Source organism: Hemitrygon akajei, chromosome 10, assembly GCF_048418815.1.
Source record: "Hemitrygon akajei chromosome 10, sHemAka1.3, whole genome shotgun sequence".
NCBI lineage: Eukaryota > Metazoa > Chordata > Chondrichthyes > Myliobatiformes > Dasyatidae > Hemitrygon > Hemitrygon akajei.
This window is the reverse complement of record NC_133133.1, coordinates 76,982,022-77,001,379: the sequence shown is the minus strand read 5'-3', so window position 1 is coordinate 77,001,379 and position 19,358 is coordinate 76,982,022. Positions and strand designations below refer to the sequence as shown.

General features: G+C 42.9%; 1 protein-coding gene across 13 annotated transcripts in view; it reads right to left on the bottom strand.

Annotated features, from left to right (window-relative positions):
- The window catches only part of LOC140734496 (muscleblind-like protein 3), a 157,798-nt gene that overhangs the window by 99,946 nt on the left and 38,494 nt on the right, over positions 1 to 19,358 (bottom strand). For 11 of the 13 annotated variants that reach the window (XM_073058528.1, XM_073058526.1, XM_073058536.1 and 8 more), the window contains exon 2: positions 7,837 to 8,781. In XM_073058528.1, coding sequence (XP_072914629.1) covers positions 7,837 to 8,010 — 174 coding nt within the window. In that variant the 5' untranslated portion in view covers positions 8,011 to 8,781. Of the gene's footprint in view, positions 1 to 7,836; positions 8,782 to 8,872; positions 8,962 to 19,358 lie in introns of those variants that run through there. The other 2 variants (XM_073058529.1, XM_073058527.1) reach the window with 2 other exon arrangements.

Here is a 19,358-nt window from a genome sequence, read left to right as displayed (position 1 = left end):
CTGCTGGGAAATGATGCTGGAGAGGTAGTAATGGGGGAAAAAGAAATGACAGACATTGTGGAGACACTGGGAGAAGGTGCTTAGGAATCTGAAAGATATGAAGACAAGTCACCAGTACCAGATGGACTATACTTCAGTGTTCTGAAAGAGGTAGCTGAAGAGACTGTGGCGCATTATTAACAACCTTTCAAGAATCACAAGATTCTCAAATGGTTCTGGAGAACTGGAAAATTGTAAATGTTGCTCCACTCTTTAAGATGGGAAGAAGGCAGACAAGAGGAAATTATAGGCCAGATAGTCTGATTTCAGTGGTTGGCAAGATGTTGGAGTTAATTACTAAGGATGAGGTTTTAGAGAACTTGGAAACACATGATAAAGTAGACCAAAGTTAGTATGGTTCCCTCAAGGGGAAATCTTGCCAACAGTCAGGACAGACAAAGGAGAGACAGTAGATGTTGTTTACTTGGATCTTCAGAAGGCATCTGACAGGTGCTGCACATGAGGCAAGATAAGAGCCCATGGTATTACAGAAAGATACTAGCGTGGATAGAAGATTGGCTGATTGGCAGGAGGCAAAAACTGTAAATAAAGGGGCCTATTCTGGTTGGCAGATGGTGATTAGTAGTGTTCTGCAGGTCAGTATTGACTGCTCTTCTTTTCACCTTATGTCAACAATTTAGATGACAACTGATGGTTAGGTGGCCAAGTTTGCAGACGATACAAAGATAGGTGTAGGGGCAGGTAATGTTGAGGAAGCAGAAAGTCTGCAGAAGACGGGCTTAGACAGATTGGGAGAATGGGCCCAGGTCATGCACTTTGGTAGAAGGAATAAAAATGTAGACTATTTTCTAAAAAGAAAGAAAATTCAAAAATCAAAGGTACAAACAGACTTGGGAGTCCTTGTGCAGGATTCCCTGAAGGTTAACTTGCATGTTGAGTTGGTGCTAAGGAAGGCAAATGCAATGTTAGTATTCATTTCAAAAGAACTAGAATATGAGAGCAAGGATGTGATGCTGAAGCTTTATAAAGCATAGGTCAGAGCACACTGGAGTACTGCAAGTAATTTTGGGTCCATTATCTAAGAAGAGATGTGCTGGCATTGAAGATTGTCCAGTGGAGGTTCACAACAATGATCTGGAATGAAAAGTTAACATAGGAGGAGCATCTGATTACTCCAAGCCTATACCCACTGGAGTTTAGGAGAATGGGGGGGGGGGGGGGGTGCGGTGGTAGAATCTCATTGAAACCTATTAAATCCTATTAAATATTGAAAGGCCCAGATAAAGTAGATGTGAAGAGGATGTAATTATAGGACCAGGCACAGTTTCAGAATAGGGGGGTGTCCATTTAAGTAAGTAGGAACTTCTTTACTCAGAGTGTGTTACAAAACAACAGAAGAACATAAGAAATAGGAGCAGGAGTCGGCCATCTGGCCTACCGAGCCTGCTTTGCCATTCAATCAGATCATGGCTGATCTGGCCATGGACTCATCTCCACCTACCTGCTTTTTCCTCGTAATCTTTAATTCTTCTGCTACACAAAAACCTATCTAACTTTGTCTTAATATATTTACTGGGGTAGCCTCCACTGCTTCAGTGAGCAGAGACTTACACAGATGCACCATTCTCTGGGAAAAGCAGTTCCTCCTAATCTCGGTTCTAAATCTACTCTCCCAAAATCTTGAGGCTATGTCCCCTAGTTCTAGTCTCATCTACCAGTGGAAACAACTTTCCTGCCTCTATCTTATCTATCCCTTTCTTAATTTTATATGCTTCTATAAGATCTCCTCTCATGCTTCTGAATTTCAGTGAGTACAGTTCCAGGTGACTCAATCTCTCCTCATTGTCTAACCGCTTCATCTCTGGAATCAACCTGGTGAACCCCCTCTGCACCTCCTCCGAAGCCAGTATATCCTTCCTCTAGTAAGGAGACCAGAACTGCACGCAATACACCAGATGGGGCCTCACCAGTACCCCTAGAAGTTGCAGCATAACCACCTTGCTCTTAAATTCAATCCCTCTAGTAATGAAGGCTAACATTCCATTTGCCTTCTTGATCTGCGAACTAACCTTTTGTGATTCATGCACAAGCACCCCCAAGTCCCTCTACACAACAGCATGCTGCAATTTTTACCATTTAAATAATAATCTGCTCTTTCATTTTTCCTTCCAAAGTGATGACTGCACATTTGCCAACATTGTACTCCATCTACCAAACCAGCCCACTCACTTAGCCTATCTATATCTCTCTGCAGACTCTCCGTGTCTTCTGCACAATTTGCTTTTCTACTCATTTTAGTGTCATCAGCAAACTCAGATACACTACACTCAGTCCCCTCTTCAGGATTGTTAAATGTATATCATGAACAGTTGTGGGCCCAGCATCGACCCCTGCGGCATACCGCCCATCACTGATTGCCAACCAGAGTAATATCCATGTATCCCAACTCTGCTTTCTATTAGTTAACCAATCCTCTATCTATGCTAATACATCACCGCCAACTCTATGTATCCTTATCTTATGGATATCTTTTATGCGGCACCTTATCGAACGCCTTCTAAAAATAAATCTGTTGAATCTGTGGAATTTATTACCATGGACAGCTGTGGAGGCCAAGTCATTTAGTATAAGTTCTACGAGGCTGTGGTGGCCAGTGCTATCATGTTTGCTGTTGTGTGCTGGGGCAGCAGTCTGAGGGTAGCAGACACCAATAGAATCAACAAACTCATTTGTAAGGCCAGTGCGGTTGTGGGGGTGGAACTGGACTCTCTGACGGTGGTGTCTGAAAAGAGGATGCTGTCCAAGTTGCATGCCATCTTGGACAATGACTCCCATCCACTCCATAATATACTGGTTAGGCACAGGAGTACATTCAGCCAGAGGCTCATTCCACCAAGATGTAACACTGAGCATCATAGGAAGTCATTCCTACCTGTAGCCATCAAACTTTACAACTCCTCCCTCGGAGTGTCAGACATCCTGTGCCAATAGGCTGGTACTGGACTTATTTCCACTTGGCATGATTAACTTATTATTTAAATATTTATGGTTTTATATTGCTATATTTCTTCACTATTCTTGGTTGGTGCAGCTGTAACAAAACCCAATTTCCCTCGGGATCAATAAAGTATGTCTGTCTGTCTGTCTGTTAAATCAGAGGCTGATAGGTTCTTGATTAGTAAGGGTGTCAAATTTACAGGAAGAAGTCAGGAAAGTGGGGTTGAGAGGGATACTAAATCAACCATGATGAAATAGCAAAGCAGATTCAATGGGTTGAGTGGCCTAATTATGCTTCTAAGTCTTATGCCACATTAAAATGCCTCCTCATTGTTACATTCTGTAGACGTAAATCAGGCCATATTCCAGTAAGCAATGATACTTCCATTTACATAGCAGCTGTAATCAGAGTACAGCTTTCCAAGGCACTTCACAGGAGCACTTTCAAACAAAAAGTCAAACATGATCTTCAATATTGGTAGTGGAGATGGGGAAGTTTCACCAGAGCCCATGACTGGAGAAATAAATCATTGCAGGTGACTGGAGAAAAAGGGAGGGTGAAAGAAAATGGGAAGTTCAAAATAGAGATGCCATCAGAACAGGCGGGATGGGCGAGCCCAGGCGGGATGGGCGAGGAAGATGCAGGCAGCTGAATTTTGAATGAGCTCAGATTTTGATAGGAAGCAGATGCAAGGTCATCCTGGAGGATTGGCGGGGGGATGGGAACCATTGATTATGGAGATATGTGTGGATGACAGGTTAGGACTGAAAAAGGTCAATGCTACGGAAGAGCAAGAAATTTGTTTTGGTGATGCAGCCTATACCGGATCTCAAATATAGCTCATTGCCAAATAGGGATCACAAATTGTCATGGACCACTTTGGCTTTGATAATTGCAAAAGCAAGGAAACAGAGTATTCAGAAAGATAAAAGCACTGGCATCTCCCTCAACTTTTAGCTAAATGTGCAAAATGATAGCTGATGAAGTTGCATGTGGAGAATGTGAAGTTGTTCAATTTGCTTGGAAGAATTGAAAAAAATGGATATTGGATCAGCTGGGAGTGATGGGGAGATACCAGTGTACAGGAAGTTAACATGCATGTAGAGCAAACAATTTAAAAAGAAAATGGAATGTAAACCTTTATTCTGAAATGTTTGGAATTGAAGAGTAAAATTATCAGACTGCAAATATTTCGGGCTCAGGTGAGATCGTACCTGGTGTATTCTGCTCTGTCTACATATATTTGCCTTTGAGAATGTCCAATGAAAGTTCACTGAATTGATTCCTTTGAATTCAAGTCATGTGGGCTTCTTTCAGCTCTCAAGTTTAAAGAATGAGAGATTAATAATGTTCTTGAAGGTCTTGACAAGGTGGATACAGGTCAGAGTTTTCCTGTGGTTGGGAAAATTAAAACTAGGGTGTCCAGCTTCAGAATAAAAGGACAAAGGAGGAAGCTCATCACTTTAGAATTCTTCACCCAGAGGGACACAAATGCCCTTTTGAGGAGTATATTCAGGATAGTTACAATGTCTTAAACAGAGGGGAAAGTGAGGAAAATGTGTACGATGGGAAGAGATGCTTTAACCAGGATCTCAGTGAATGATTTGACAGCTCTGAAGGCCCAAGCGACCTACCTGTCCCTGTTTCTTATGAAATCCTGGTTGAACTGTGACCCAGTTCCAAAACTATCCTTGCCTTGGTACCATTGGAAAACAATATTTAAACTACAGCACCTGGTATTCAACTTCCCAACCATGGTACTACATTTTGCAATATAAAATTTTGCAGATGAAATAGGGCATCCACCTACAGTTGAAGGAAAGTTACACAAGGTCAAGAGGAGATTTCAAATGCACATTTAGTAACTCGAGAGTCCACAGACCAGAGATGAAAGCCCACTGTAGCTGTTTAAAGTTAAATGACAATTTTTTTTAAAAGTAGTTTTTAAAAATGGTCCTTGTTGCAATGAAAACACGCCTGCTTCACATCCTTACCCAATCTGGGTAAGACTACTCTAGATCCACAGCATTCCCATTGGCTTGTAAGGCTGTTTCAATATCAGTCTACTCAAGGACAGTTGGGGATGGGCAGTAAATACAGACCTGGTCAGCAATGCCTATATTCCAAAACATGGATGAAAAGATTTTCTGGAGACATTCGAGATAAGGTGTATAAAGGGATGGAGAATGCAAACCCACAACAATAAGAACAGTAACAGACTGGACAGCTCTAATTTTATTTTATTGATTCAGAGATACAATGTGGAATAAGCCCTTTGAGCCTTGCGGCCCAGTAATCACCCCACAACCCCGATTAACAAGGAACAGGCCCTTTGAGCCACAATGCCCAATCCCCCACAACCCCGATTAACAAGGAATAGGCCCTTCGAGCCACAATGCCCAATCCCCCACAACCCTGATTAACAAGGAACAGGCCCTTCGAGCCACAGTGCCCAATCCCCCACAACCCCGATTAACAAGGAACAGGCCCTTCGAGCCACAGTGCCCAATCCCCCACAACCCCGATTAACAAGGAACAGGCCCTTCGAGCCACAGTGCCCAATCCCCCACAACCCCGATTAACAATGAACAGGCCCTTCGAGCCATGCGGCCCAATAATCCCCCACAACCCAATTAACCTTTACCCGATCACAGGACAATTTACAATGGCCAATTAACCTTTCCGCTATGTCTTTGGACTGTGGAAAACAACTGGAGAAAACCCACGCACTCCACAGGAAGGAAGTACAGAGACTCCTCACAGAGGACACTGGAAATGAACTCTGAACGCTGACACCCCAAGCTGTAATAGTGTTGAGCTAATGCCTACGCTACTGTGGCTACTGTGCCTACACTAATGCCTCTTCTATTCAAATACAATGTTGATTTACATTGCTTCTCCATTTACCCTACTCCAATCCTAAATAATTATTTTTCAAACACAAACACCAATATTAGTTGTTATCACATTGCTGTATGTCGGATTTTGCCATTTAAAAATTATCAGCAACATTTCCAATAGGGCAACCAGACTTTACAAACAAGTGCTTTGGGCCATCTTGAAATTACATACCATGTAATCATAAGGTATTTATTTCCCACCTTAATAAACAGTTCTCACTTCAGAACCCCAGTTCAGTCAATAGTCTCAGATTCCATCATCTTATTGTGTGAAAAGGCAAATGCATCTACCAAAGGATCTTGTATACAACAATCATTTGAATCTCAACTCTATCAACTACTTGCATACCAAGCTTGCAAACCTTACCACACAAGCTTCAATTCCTAGAGCCACCCTGCTAATCTCCAAGGTCAATGTTCCTCTTTTGAGGTGCACAGTGGAAACTGCAGACTGGTTAATAACACTGTTACAAAGGGAGAAGAATGTAAAAGGTTGGAAAAGCTGATGTAGAGATAAGGAGAGGGCAACAGAACAGCTCATGGGGCATGCGGAAAAGAGGGAAGTTGGGTTGAAGACCAGCACAGAGGCAGAATATAGTGTGTGTTTCAGTAACTAGGAGGCTGGCTGCAGGATTCCACAGTGCTTGGAACCTCTGTGATGTATCCAAATGATATGGACTTCATTGCAGGTGCCATTATGAAGAAGTCTATCAATCATACTAAAATCAGTGGCTTTTTTCGAGGGAGAAAGAAAAGTATAGAATGCTGTAAGGTATCAACAGGTTGTCTGGGCAAATGAAACTGGATCCCCAGAAACATGGGTAATGTACGGGAGAAATAAGAAATAAATGATAGACGCTGGAGAATGATTACACTGAGGGGACACAAGGAAGATGTGAAAGGCTGTGGCCATTCCTGGAGAAGTATGGATTTGACTGCCCATCACTGGCCGTTACTTTCGTTAGCACAATTTAGACTGATATGGTGTTTATCTAAAGTGTATTAAATAACAAAAGAAAAGACCAATCAGGAAGGACTTATTTCCCTTAGTAAAGGGGTTGATTAATAAGAGGACATAATTGATAAGTAATCAGCATAATGATGAGATGGGAATAGTGGAACTACTTTGTACCCAAAGGGTAGTGGAAATCTGGAATTCATCACCTTTAAGGAAGGAATCAGACTCTCTCATTACATTTGGAAGGTATTATTCAGAGTAGCTGAAAAACAGGAACTACAAGGCTAAGGACTGAAAGTTCGGCAGTAACCCAAACCGTTAACATTTTGGCTGGCATTATGTGGATTGTCCTCCTCTGATCAAGTTTCTTTGACCGTTCGATGTAATGCAATGTACAACTGAAACATCACTTCCTTGTTTCTGTACTGCAGACTCATCCAAATGAAGGGCAAAATTGCAGTGCAAACCCAGATCGCTACGGCAGCTACATAAAGATGCTCACGGGTTCAGTACTGGCACCTTCATACAGTGGGCAATTACAGAAGGGTTTGTAGTGCTGTAAAACGAGTTCATGCCAAGAATACCTGCCGATTCCAATGGGGAAAGGGGAGGAAGGATGAAATTGTTCTGCCTTTGATTTTGCTCATTGCGTTTGGAAAAGATGAGCCCCTTTAAGACCGATTAGTTTTTATTCATGTTCAGTGTACCTTATGAACTCAATTAATACACAAATTGCAAATCTGTAAACCCAAGGTCACAGCATTTTGAAAATTGCCCTGATTTTTCCTTTAAAATGCATGCTACAGAGGTCTTCTTTGCAACAGCCAGCAGTGAAGGCAAGAGCTACGTAGCGTCACCCACCAAAACTAAGAGCAGAATTAGCAACACTTTTGTTTTAAGAAGGAAAATAATAAAGATGGTATCAGTATCTATGATCCAGTGGCCTTAACATAAACGCAATGGATGAATTAAGTTCTTACCTTCAGTGAATCAAAGCAGGCAATGACACGGCCATTTTCAACGTGGCAACTTCGTGAAGGATGAGCAAACTTGCACTCTGCATCAGAACGAGAACAAGTTCCTCTCTGAAATTCTCGACACACTTCCAAAGTCAGCCATTTTGTGTCACGGATCATTGAAACATTTACAGCCATATTAGGAAACTGAAAGGATATGTGGGTAACAAAATCCCCCCACTTTATCTTTCTTTCTCCCAACCCTCCCCCCCAAGAACAGTACCAGTTTTAGAAAAATGTGTATAAAAGTAAGTTAAAATTATAACTCAAATAAACTTGTTCCTTTGGTTAAAAATATATTCCTTTTTTTTCTTCTCAGCACTTAGGTTTTCAGTTAGTCAGATCACTGTGCAGATACATGACGTTGGTCACAGAGCCAATCTTAAATTAAAAAGAATTCATCACACAAACTGGCGGGCATTGATTAACAGGTTAGCCCCTTTCAATGTGCGTTGGCAGAAAAATATATCGCCTTTTGTGCCAAGGGAAGAACTTGCTCAAAGATGACAGCAGCCTGTCAGTGAAATTCCGTTCTCTCCAGTAACTGGTTCTGATTAATTCTCTCGTAGCATATGTTGCTATCCGTGCTTCTGGTTACAGTTAAGCTTTGCTTCTCTTGGGGAGAGGGAGGTGAAGATATCTCGCTTCTGTTCCCAAGATCGCGCATTAACTGATCGTAAAACAGCCAAAGATGAAGATGGAGCGAAGCAGAAAAAAAGATGGAAGGGAACACTAGCTGTTGGACCTGGAAAATGCAGGGAAGGAAAAAAATGGAGTGTTCAGCAAAACATAAAGGATGGGTGAATTGTCGTCTCCAAAGCTGCTTTAAGTAAAGCCAAAAGAAGGGAAAAACAGCCCGAGATAGAAATCCAAGCAGCAGATTCTTCAGTAAAGGCACTTTTCAACAACCTGTGGACAAAGAAAGAAGATATCAGAGAAATCGTGAAAACATACAAGCTCTCCTTCATAACCTTGATAGTCAAACGACAGTTGTACCGACATGCTATAAAATGTTCAGACACTAACTGTGCAGCATTTTGCTGTCAGCCATTGGAGATTAAAAAAAAGGGCCATTTCCCTTCATAAAGCTGCACATGGTAAGCAGGCGAGCCAATTGGGACCGGCTTTGCAGTGAGAGCTTGGGCGGCAGGCCAATGAGAATGGCCGTCTCATATTGATCCGTTCTGCCAGACATTCATTGCTATGCCCAATGCACAAAAAAAATCCCTCAGCCTGACGTGTTTGATTCTGCTACACTAGCGTTACGTACAGTAAGAAGCATTAAAAGGAACGCTCCCTGGCTTCATGCTTTGTGTGTTTACATATTCAGTTGGTTGGCACCGACTGTTTTAAACCTCCTAACTTAGAGGGCTTATATCTTAATGAAATCGTTGAGTCTCGATAAAATAGAACAGCATACCAGCTGCAGCAGTGAGAGAGTCAATTCGGCACAGCTCTGTAAAATGCCTGGAATGGTTTATGGCTGTGTGCCACATTAGACTGCAGGCAGACACAGACTCGAGATGCAAAAGAGAGAAAAATTCAGCAGGGTGTGGTAAGCAAACAATGAAGTCCCTTCAGAAAATGAGAAGACAGAGAAAAACAAAGCTATCTTCACTTTTGTTTCACTTATTATTGTAAAAAAATAAATGTGGCGTTACGTTCACAGGGTTGCATGTCACTACCTCTGTGACAATACAGATTGGGCAGACCTATGTAATAATCAGCCAGTAACAGACAGGCCAGTAAGATGAGGGGAACCCACTGCAGACCCTCAGCTTTACAAACTGTGATGCAAGCTGCCGGGATACCAGGATTATTCTGAGAAAAGGGGGCGATGCTTTAAACAGAATGAGAAATGTTTTGGCGAACAGCCGGTAGAAACTGATTGTGGGGAAAGAATAGGGCAAAAGTGGGGGCAGATGCAATGCTGACTTTGATTGGTTCCTCTGGGTCATGAAACAAATTGACTAAAATGGAACCCTGATCAGGGACTGGATTATAGTGGAGGGCATTTGGGTCACTCCACAGAGAGCTCGCTGACCTCGGAAGGTATTTGTCAGTTGTGTAGTGTGTCTATCTGAACAATTAAAACACTTACAAAGCCACGTTTTGATGCCAGATTTGCCAAGGCAGCTTTACCTGAAGTGGCCTGGGGACCCTAAAGAGGATTTTAATTGTCATAGGGTCATAATACCACAGAAACAGGCCCTTTAGTGCAACTCAATGCCAACCATGATGCCTTCCTAAGCTAGTCCTCTAACCCTCTACACCTTTCTTATCTAGGTACCAGTCCAAATATCTTATAAACATCATAATTGTACCTGCCTTTACCAATTCCTCTGACAGCCTATTCCATATATCCACCATCCCTCAGTTTCAATCTAAATCTTTCCCCTCTCACATTAAACAGAAACCCTTTAGTTTTAAATCTCTACCTAAGAAAACAACATGACCATTCACCTTATTTATGCCTCTCTTGACTTTATAAACCTTGATAAAGTCACTCATGCACCTACATCGCTCAAGAAAAACAGTCACCGCCTACCCTGCTTCTCAATACAACTCAAGCCCTCCAGTCCTGCTACGTTCCTGTGAATCTTTCCTGCATCTTCCCGAGCTTCATCCTATTGTCTGGCAACCAAAACTGCACACAATTATTTCCACAAGAGTTATGAGCTCAGTGCAGAACTCAAGACATTCTAGAATCCTTCCTGTCAATCCACTGTTTAAGAAGAGAGGGAGGCAAAAGACAGGGAATTATAGGCTGCCTTCAGTAGTTGGCAAGATTTTACAGTCCATTATTTAGGATGAGGTTTTGAGATAAATGGAGGCACATGATAAAATAGGCTGAAGTCAGCATGGTTTCCTTAAGTGGTGAGGGGTTATTTGAGAAATCTATTGGGATTCTTTGAGGAAGTAAAATGCAGGATATACAAAGGAGAATAAGTGGATGTTGTTTACTTGGATTTTCAGAAGGCCTTTGACAAGGTGCTGTATATGAGGCTTCCAAAACTAGATAAGAGCCCATGATTTTACAGGAATGATACCAGCATGGATAGAAGACTGACTGACCGGCAGAAAGCAAACAGTGAAAATAAAGGGAGCCTTTTCTGGTTGGCTGCCAGTGACAGGTGGCATTCCGCAGGGGTTGATGTTTCGTACGCTACTTCTCATATTATATGTTAATGAATAGGATGACTGGATTGATGGATTTGTAGCCAAGTCTGCAGATGATACAAAAATAGGCGGAGGGGCAAGTAGTGCTGAGGAAGTGGGAACGAAGCAGAAAGACTTGGACAGGCTGGGAGAATGAGCAAAGAAAGGGCAAATGGAATATAGCAAAGTATATGGTCATGAACATGTAGCAGAAAGAACAAAGGCATGAGAATATTTTCTAAATTTGGAGAGAATACAGAGATTGGAGATGCAAAGTGACTTAGGAAGCCTAGTGCAGAATTCTAACAAGGTGCAAGTTAAGGTGGTAGTAAGGAAGGTAAATGCATTCATTTTGAGAGGACTAGAATATAAAAATGAAGGATGTACTGTGAGACTTTATAAGACATTGGTCAGACCACAATACAAGAGTATTGTGAGCAGTTTTGGGCCCCTTAGCTAAGCTAGAATGTGCTGGCATTAGAGAGGGTCCAGAGGCAGTTCATGGAAATGATCCTGGAATGTAAGGGTTAAATATGAAGACGGTTTGATAGCTCAGGGCTATACTCGCTGGAGTTTAGAAGACTAGAGAGGGTATTTCATTAAAATTGACTTAATATTGAAAGGCCTGGATAGAGTGAAAATGGAAAGGATGTTTCCAGTAGTGGAAGAGACTTGGATCAGAGGGCACAGCTCAGAATAAAATGTCCTCAGAGATGAGGAGGAATTTCTTTAGCCAGAGGGTGGATTTGATTGCCACAGATGGCTGTGGGGGCTAAATCATCTCCCTCCCCACCCCCCCCCCCCCCCCCCACCTTTCAACTCTACCCATCATTTTTTTTCCTTCAGTCCTGCTGAAGGGTCTCAGTCTGAAACATCAGCTGAACTCTTTTCCACAGATGCTGCTTGGCTTGCTGAGTTCCTCCAGCATTTTGTGTGTGGTGCTCGGATTTCCAGCATCTGCAGATTTTCTCTTGTTTATTGATAGATTCTTGTTTAAAAAGGGTTGTCAATGGTCATGGGGTGGAGACAGGGGAATTGGGTTGAGAGGATAAAATAAACCAGGCATGATTAAATGGCAGAGGAGACTCACTGGGACAAATAGAATCAAACTGCTGCTATGTCCTACGGTCTAACTGTCAACCCACTATTACAGCAAGGAAGTCCACGAGTCTGGCAAGAAAAGACTGCCCTTGGCTTCCACATCACCACTGTTCAACAAGTCTCAGTGAGAGATACCGTGGGACCAAGTCTATGGAGTACTGGTGTGATAAAAACCAAGGTAAGAGGGCTGTGGGGAAATGGCCCTCTAAATATGCAGGCCAGTAACTGTACAACTGGCACAAATCACCTTTCAGAACAGGAGGTGGGACAACGTCCCTCTGTATAAACCACCTGCCAGATACAGTCTCTGGTCAGTCTGTTAGCATTACAGTGCAATGGACATGGTCCGTGAAGCAGCAACTTAAATTCTACCAAGCTTCTTCAAGGCATCAACAGTGTTCTAGAGTCAGGCAACATACAGGATCATCCGGAGAAGGGTCCACAGAGCAGATTCTGCGGAGCTCTCTCCTAACATCAGCCACTTCACAGAGTGGTGTGCCTTGGTAAACTAACAAATGGCAATGTGCGCAGCTGTGCTACTGTATAAACAACATCTGTCAACAACAGTCACCCTGTCCCACAGCACAGAAACAGGCCTTCTGGCCCAGAGTGCATGCTGGCCATCAGGCACCATTTACAAAAATCAACACTAACCCCAGTCTATTCTCCACACACCCCCATCAGCTTTCCCCCCAGATTTTACCACCCAACGACACACTAGGGCAACTTACAGTCCCCAATTAACTACCAACCCGTACAAATTTGAGCTGGGGAGGAAACCAGAGCACCCAGAGGGAACCCACAGTGACAGCGTGCAAATCCCACAGAGTCAGCACACGGGTCAGGATTGACGGTGGCTCGCTGGAGCTCTGAGACCAATTCTGCTGTCCTGCGGGGGAGTTATTGGGGAATCCATCCTGCAGCATGAAGCAATGTACTGGATACAAACTGGCAACAAGCCCCAGTACAAACCAAGTACAGCATTGTTAAATGCAACAAATCTAGAAATCGGTGTAGCATGCTCAGGAGGTGAAGACAGATTGTACTGCTAATGTTTGTGTTCACAATGGAGTGAGAACTCAAACCTTTAAGGAATAGAAGACCACACACCAAGTGTTTGATCCTGGGGTCATCACAGGTGAGTATTTGATGCTTGGTAGGCCTGCTTCCATGCTGTATGACAATGTGTAGAAGTAACCAGTGCTACTTGACGCAATGCACGATTCACAAAAGATTCATGATCCCCTCATTTTCTGTGTGCTTTGCCACATATCCATGCTCGTGAAGTTTCTAGTGAACATACGCCCCCACCAAGAGAACAAGGAAGGAAGTTCCAAGCATTTGCCCGAGTGACAGTGGAATGGCATATGTGAACATGTTGGTGTGTAACTTGAAGAAAGCCCTACAGAAGTGGTGTTCAATGTGGACATACAAACTAAAGGAAATAGTGGGTCATGTACCTCTTTCAGCCTGATCTGTCAGTCAATTACACCATGGCTGACCTAATTGCAATATCAGGCTGACATTTCTGCCTACAGCTCAAATTTTCACCCACTTACTTATCTATCTTCTTCTGCCTTGAGAATATTCAGTCTGCTTCCATCATCCTTTGAGGAAGAGAGTTCTGAAGGCTCATGACCTTCTGAAAAGAAAACAAAACTTCATCTTATCTCTCTCTTAAGTAGACTGCCCCTTATTTTTAAATGATGACCCCAGTTCTCCCATGAAAAGGAACACCATCTGTACATCCACCTCATCTCTTCCACTACATACAGGCCTAGCCTCTCCACTATTACTTCAGAAGACAACCCAGCCATTCCAGATATTGGTTGAGTCAACATTCTTTGAACCGCTTTCTATACATTAAAGTCCTTCCCTAAATAAGGAGACCAATGATACACAAAACTGTCAATGTGTTTTCAACAATGCCCTACTTAACTGAAGCTTTACCTTGTTCCTTTTATACTCATTTCTCCCTTCATTATAGGCTGTAGCTTCATACTAGCCTGTCACAAATTGCGACCAGGACACTAGGATATCTCTGCATCTCCATCCAGCCTCTGCAACCTCTCACCATTTCGATAGTGGTGGAGTGACCCTGATGTTCTTGTTCTTCAAGATGGTAAAGATCATGAGCTTGAAAGGTGCTTTTGAAGAAGTCTTGGCAAATGACCGTCGTGCATTTTGTGAATAGCACACACCAGAGAAAGGGTTTGCTGATGGTGCAGGGAGTGGATGTTTAGAGTGCCACATCCTGCTTTCTCCTGGATGGTGCCAAGCTCCTTTAGCACTGTTGACGTTGCACTGTTCCAGGCAACTAGTTGAGTTCGATCACACTCCAGTCCAGTGGTGGAAAGGTTTTGAAGATTAGATGTGGATCTCTCATTGTAGAGTACCCAGACAGCATGGTAGCTTAGCGGGTAGCACAGCAGCACAACACAATGCCTTGTAGAGCCAGCGATCAGAACATTGGGGTTCAATTCATAGCAGAATACACCACAGAAACAGGCCCTTTAGTCCAGCCCCTCCATGTTGACTAAGACCACCCTATTTGTCTGCATTTGGCCTATATCCCTTTCCTGACCACGTACCTGCCCAATACCTTTTAAATGTCACTTCTGTACCCACCTCAATCACTTCCTCTGGCAGCTTGTTCTATAATATGCACCACCTCTGGGTGAAGAAGATGCCCTCAGATCCCTCTTCAAATCTTTCCCCTCACACTATAAAATCTTCAACCTGAAACACTCTCTGTTTTTCTTCCCAAGTGTGCAACCTGATCTGTTGAGTATTTCTAACATTTACTATTTTGACTTATTTCTCCTTGTCAAGGGTGACAGAGGGTCTGGAACTTTGACTGCTTCCCTCTCCACAGATGCTGCCCGACCGATTCAGTTTTTCCAACATCTTCCATTCTCTTTCTTACACTTCACTCACACAAACACGCAAGTGACAAGTCCTACCACAGTACCATTAACACACAAGTGCTGGGCTGCTTATCAGATTAGAAGCCAATTACCAATGGTGAGCCAAGCAGTTTGGTGCTGGGGCCCTTGCTGTTTGCAATACACATCAACAACTTGGATGAGAATGTAGATGGCAGTGTGGTGGGACAACGAAGAAGGTCCTCTAATGCTACAACAGGAACTAGCACAACTAGGAATGTAGACAAAGGAATAGCAGGCAGAATTTAATTCAGACTCATGTGAAGTGATGCAGTTTGGGAAGTTAAACCAGGGCAGGACTTGCACAGCAAATGATAGGGCACTGTGGAATACAGCAATATAAGGGTAGAGCCACATAGTCCCCTGAAAGTGGCAATACAGGTTGACTACATAGTAAAGAAGCTTATGGAAAGCTTGTCTTCATCAAATGGGACTGAATCATGTTACAGCTGAACAAAATGCTGGTGAGACCACACTTGGGAGTACTGTACTGTGTGCAGCTCTGGTTGTTATACTAGAGAACAACTGATACAGTTTGATGGGGTACAGAACAGAATCACTCAGACATTCCCTAGACTAGAGGGCTTGAGTTATGAGAAGAAACTGAATACGCTGTGAATGTTTTCCCTGGAGTAAAGGAGGCCGAGGTGTGATCTTACAGAGGTTTATAAAATCATGAGGAGCATTGTCATAGTCTTTTCCCAGGGTAGGGGAGTCTGAAACGAGAACATATAGGTTTATGATCAGAAAGAAAGGGGACCTGAGGAGCAAGATTTACACACAGAAAGTGGTACATGGAACAAGCTGCCAGAGGAAGTGGTAGAGGTGTTACAGCTGCAAAGTTTAGATGTTTGTACAGGTATATGGATAGGAAAGGTTGGACCAGCTCAGCAGGGCATGTTTGAGTTGGGCTGAAGGACCCGTTTTCCTGCTGTACAATTCTATCATTCTACCTTGTTAAACATGTAGTGGCTTTCTGTGCTGATCTCAGTACCGATTACATCATTGTAACCCATCCTACCACAGACCCTCCCACTGGAAATCAACTTTACCTCTCTCCTTCCCAGTCCTGATGAAGAGCTGCAGACCAGAAGCAGTGTTTTTCTTTCTCCACAGACACTGCCTGAACTACTGAGTTCTTCCAGCACATTTTGCTTTTATTTTGAATTTACAGCATCTGCAGCTTTTTATTTTGATTTTCAATAAAGGATTGGCAATCTATTTACAGCAAATAGTACTGTTTGCGTGACAGACTCCAGTATAAAGTGGACATATCAGACCAACAATGAAGCTGAGCAACACACACAAAATGCTGGAGGAACTCCGCAGGCCAGGCAGCATCTCTGGAAAATGTACAGTTGACATTTTCGGCCGAAAACCTTCGGCAGGACAATGAAGCTGTTTCCAATTATACTCCAAGGAGCAGGACAATGTCCATCAGTGGATCTGTAATGAGTATGAACCTTACAGTGGTGCTAGAAAATTTGTAAACCCATATAATTTTCTTTATTTATGCATAATTACAGCCTAAAATGTGATCAGATTGTCACACTTCCTAAAACTGAATAAAGGGAATGGGATGGGATGTTATGTTGAAACTGTCTAAGATGTTGATGAAGCTTAATTTGGAGTACTGTGTGCTGTTTTGATCACCTACCCACAGGAAAGATGTAAACAAGGCTGCAAGAGTACAGAGAAAATCTACAAAGTTGTTGCCAGAACTGGAGGACCTGAGTTATACAAAAAGAATGAAAAGTTTAGGATTTGATTCCCTGGAACGTGGAAGATTGAAGGGAGATTTAATACAGGTATTCAAAATTATGAGGGGTAGAGGTAGAATAAATGCAAGCAGGCTTTTTCCACTGAGGTTGGGTAAAAATACAACTGGAGGTCATGGGCTAAACTCAGAAAACCTACAGCACAATACAGACCCTTCAGCCCACAAAGCTGTGCCGAACAGGCCCCTACTGTAGAACTACCTAGGCTTTACCCATAGCCCTCTATTTTTCTAAACTCCATGTACCTGTCCAGGAATCTCTTAAAACACCCTATCGTTTCCGCCTCCACCACCGTCACCAGCCGCCCATTCCACGCACTCACCACTCTGCATAAAAAACTTACCCCTGACATCTCCACTGAAACTACTTCCAAGCACCTTAAAACTGTGCCCTTTCGTGCTGGTCATTTCAGCCCTGCGGAAAAGCCTCTGACTATCCACACGATCAATGCCTCTTTAAGGGTGAAAGGTGAAAAGTTTAAGGGAAACATGGGGGAAACTTCTTTACTCAGAGGGTCGTGAGAGTGAGGAACGAGTTGCCTGTGCAAAGGACTAAGGCAGTTTAAATGGTAAGTGGGCCAAAAGGCCTGTTTCTTGTCTGTACTTTTCTATGACTTCTCAAGGATTTGGGAAGGTCCTTAGTGAATACTTTACATCAGTATTTACCAAGGAGAGGGACATAGAGGATAAGGTAACCAGTGTCAAGATTATTAATATGCTAGGCATTCTGTAGAAAAGGAGGCAGCAGTGGTTGGTCTCTTAAAGAGCATTAAGGTGGATAAATCCCCTGGACCTGATGGGATATACCCCAGGTAATTTATACAGGCAAGTGAAAAGTTTTCTGGGACCTAGACCAACATCTTTGTGTCCTCTCTAGCCACAAGCGAGGTCCTGTAGGAATGGTGAGTAGCTAATGTTGTTCCATTGTTCAGGGAAGAAACCAAGGATAATGCTGGAAACAACAGACCAGTGAGTCTCACATTAGTTGTAGGGAAGTTACTGGAGAGAATTCTTAACGATAAGAGTTACGAGCATTTGGAAAACCATGGCCTAAACAGTGAGAGTCTGCATGGCCTTGGGCAGGGCAAATTGTGTCTTGCAAACTTGACAAGGTGATGAAGGTGATTGATAAAGGAAGAGCTGTGGATGTTGTCTGCATGGATTTTAAAATATTCTAGCTTGAGGTCTGTCATTAGTGGAGTTCCGCAGGGATCTGTGCTGGGACCTCTGCTGGTTGTGATGTATATAAATGACCTGGATGAAAATGCAGATGGGTGGGTCAAACAAAGATTGGTGGTGTTGTGGTTAGTATAGATGACTGGAAAAGAATACAATGGGATCCAGATCAGTTGCAGATAAAGGTGCAGAAATGCAGATGGAGTTTAACTCAGATAAATGTGAGGGATAACACCTTGGTAGGTCAAACGTAAAGAGAGAGTACATTGTTAAGGGCAAGACCCTTAATAGTGTTTATAAGCAGAAGGATCTTGGGGTCTAAGTTCAAAGCTTCCTGTAAGTGGCTACGCAGGTTGATAGGGTGGTTAAGAAGGCATTAGGCATGCCTGCCTTTATTAATTGAGACACTGAGTTCAAAAGTCAGGAAGTTATGTTGCAGCTTTATAAAACTCTAGTTAGGCCCCATCTGGAATATTGTGTACAGTTCTGGTCACCCTGTTATAGAAGGATGTTGAGGCTTTGGAGAAGGTGCAGAAAGATTTACCAGGATTTTGCCTGGACTAGTGGGCATGGGTTATAACTAGATGTGGCACAAACTTGGGTTGTTTTCTCTAGATTGCTGAGGCTGAGGAGAAATCTAATAGAGGTTTACAGTCAAAGATTATGAGAGGCATAGCTAGAAATAGACAGACCAAATCTTTTTCCAAGGGTTGAAATGTCAAATGCAGACGGCATGCATTTAAGGTGAGAGGGTGTAACTTCAAAGGAGATGTGAGGGGCAAATTTATTTACACAAAGAGTAGTGGGTGCCTGGATTGTGCTGCCTGGGGCAGTGGTAGAGGCAGATACATTAGGGAATTTCAAGACCCACTCAGATAGGCACATGAATATGAGGCAATGGAGGGATATGGACATTGTGTAGGCACAAGGCATTAGTTTAGTTGGCCGTTTAATTATTAATTTATTTGGTTCTGTACAACAATGTGGGCCAAACAGCCTGTTCCATGTTCTAATGGGTTGAACACTAACCTAGTCCATAAACCCACAAAACTGACTCCAACGCAATGCTATGCACCAGTCCATATCTAAAGGAAGATAGAGCTGGAATAAACTACAATGTGATCAACATGACCAAGTGCTCAATCACGAGCACACCACTCCCCACCATTGAAGACATTTTCAAGAAGACTGCATCCATCATTAAGGTTCCTCCCCATCCAGGTTATGCCTTCTTCTCCTTGCTACCATTGGGGAGGAGCTGTGGGATACTGAAGACTCACACTCAAAGCTTTAGGAACAGCTTTTCCCCACTTTGCTATCAGATTTCT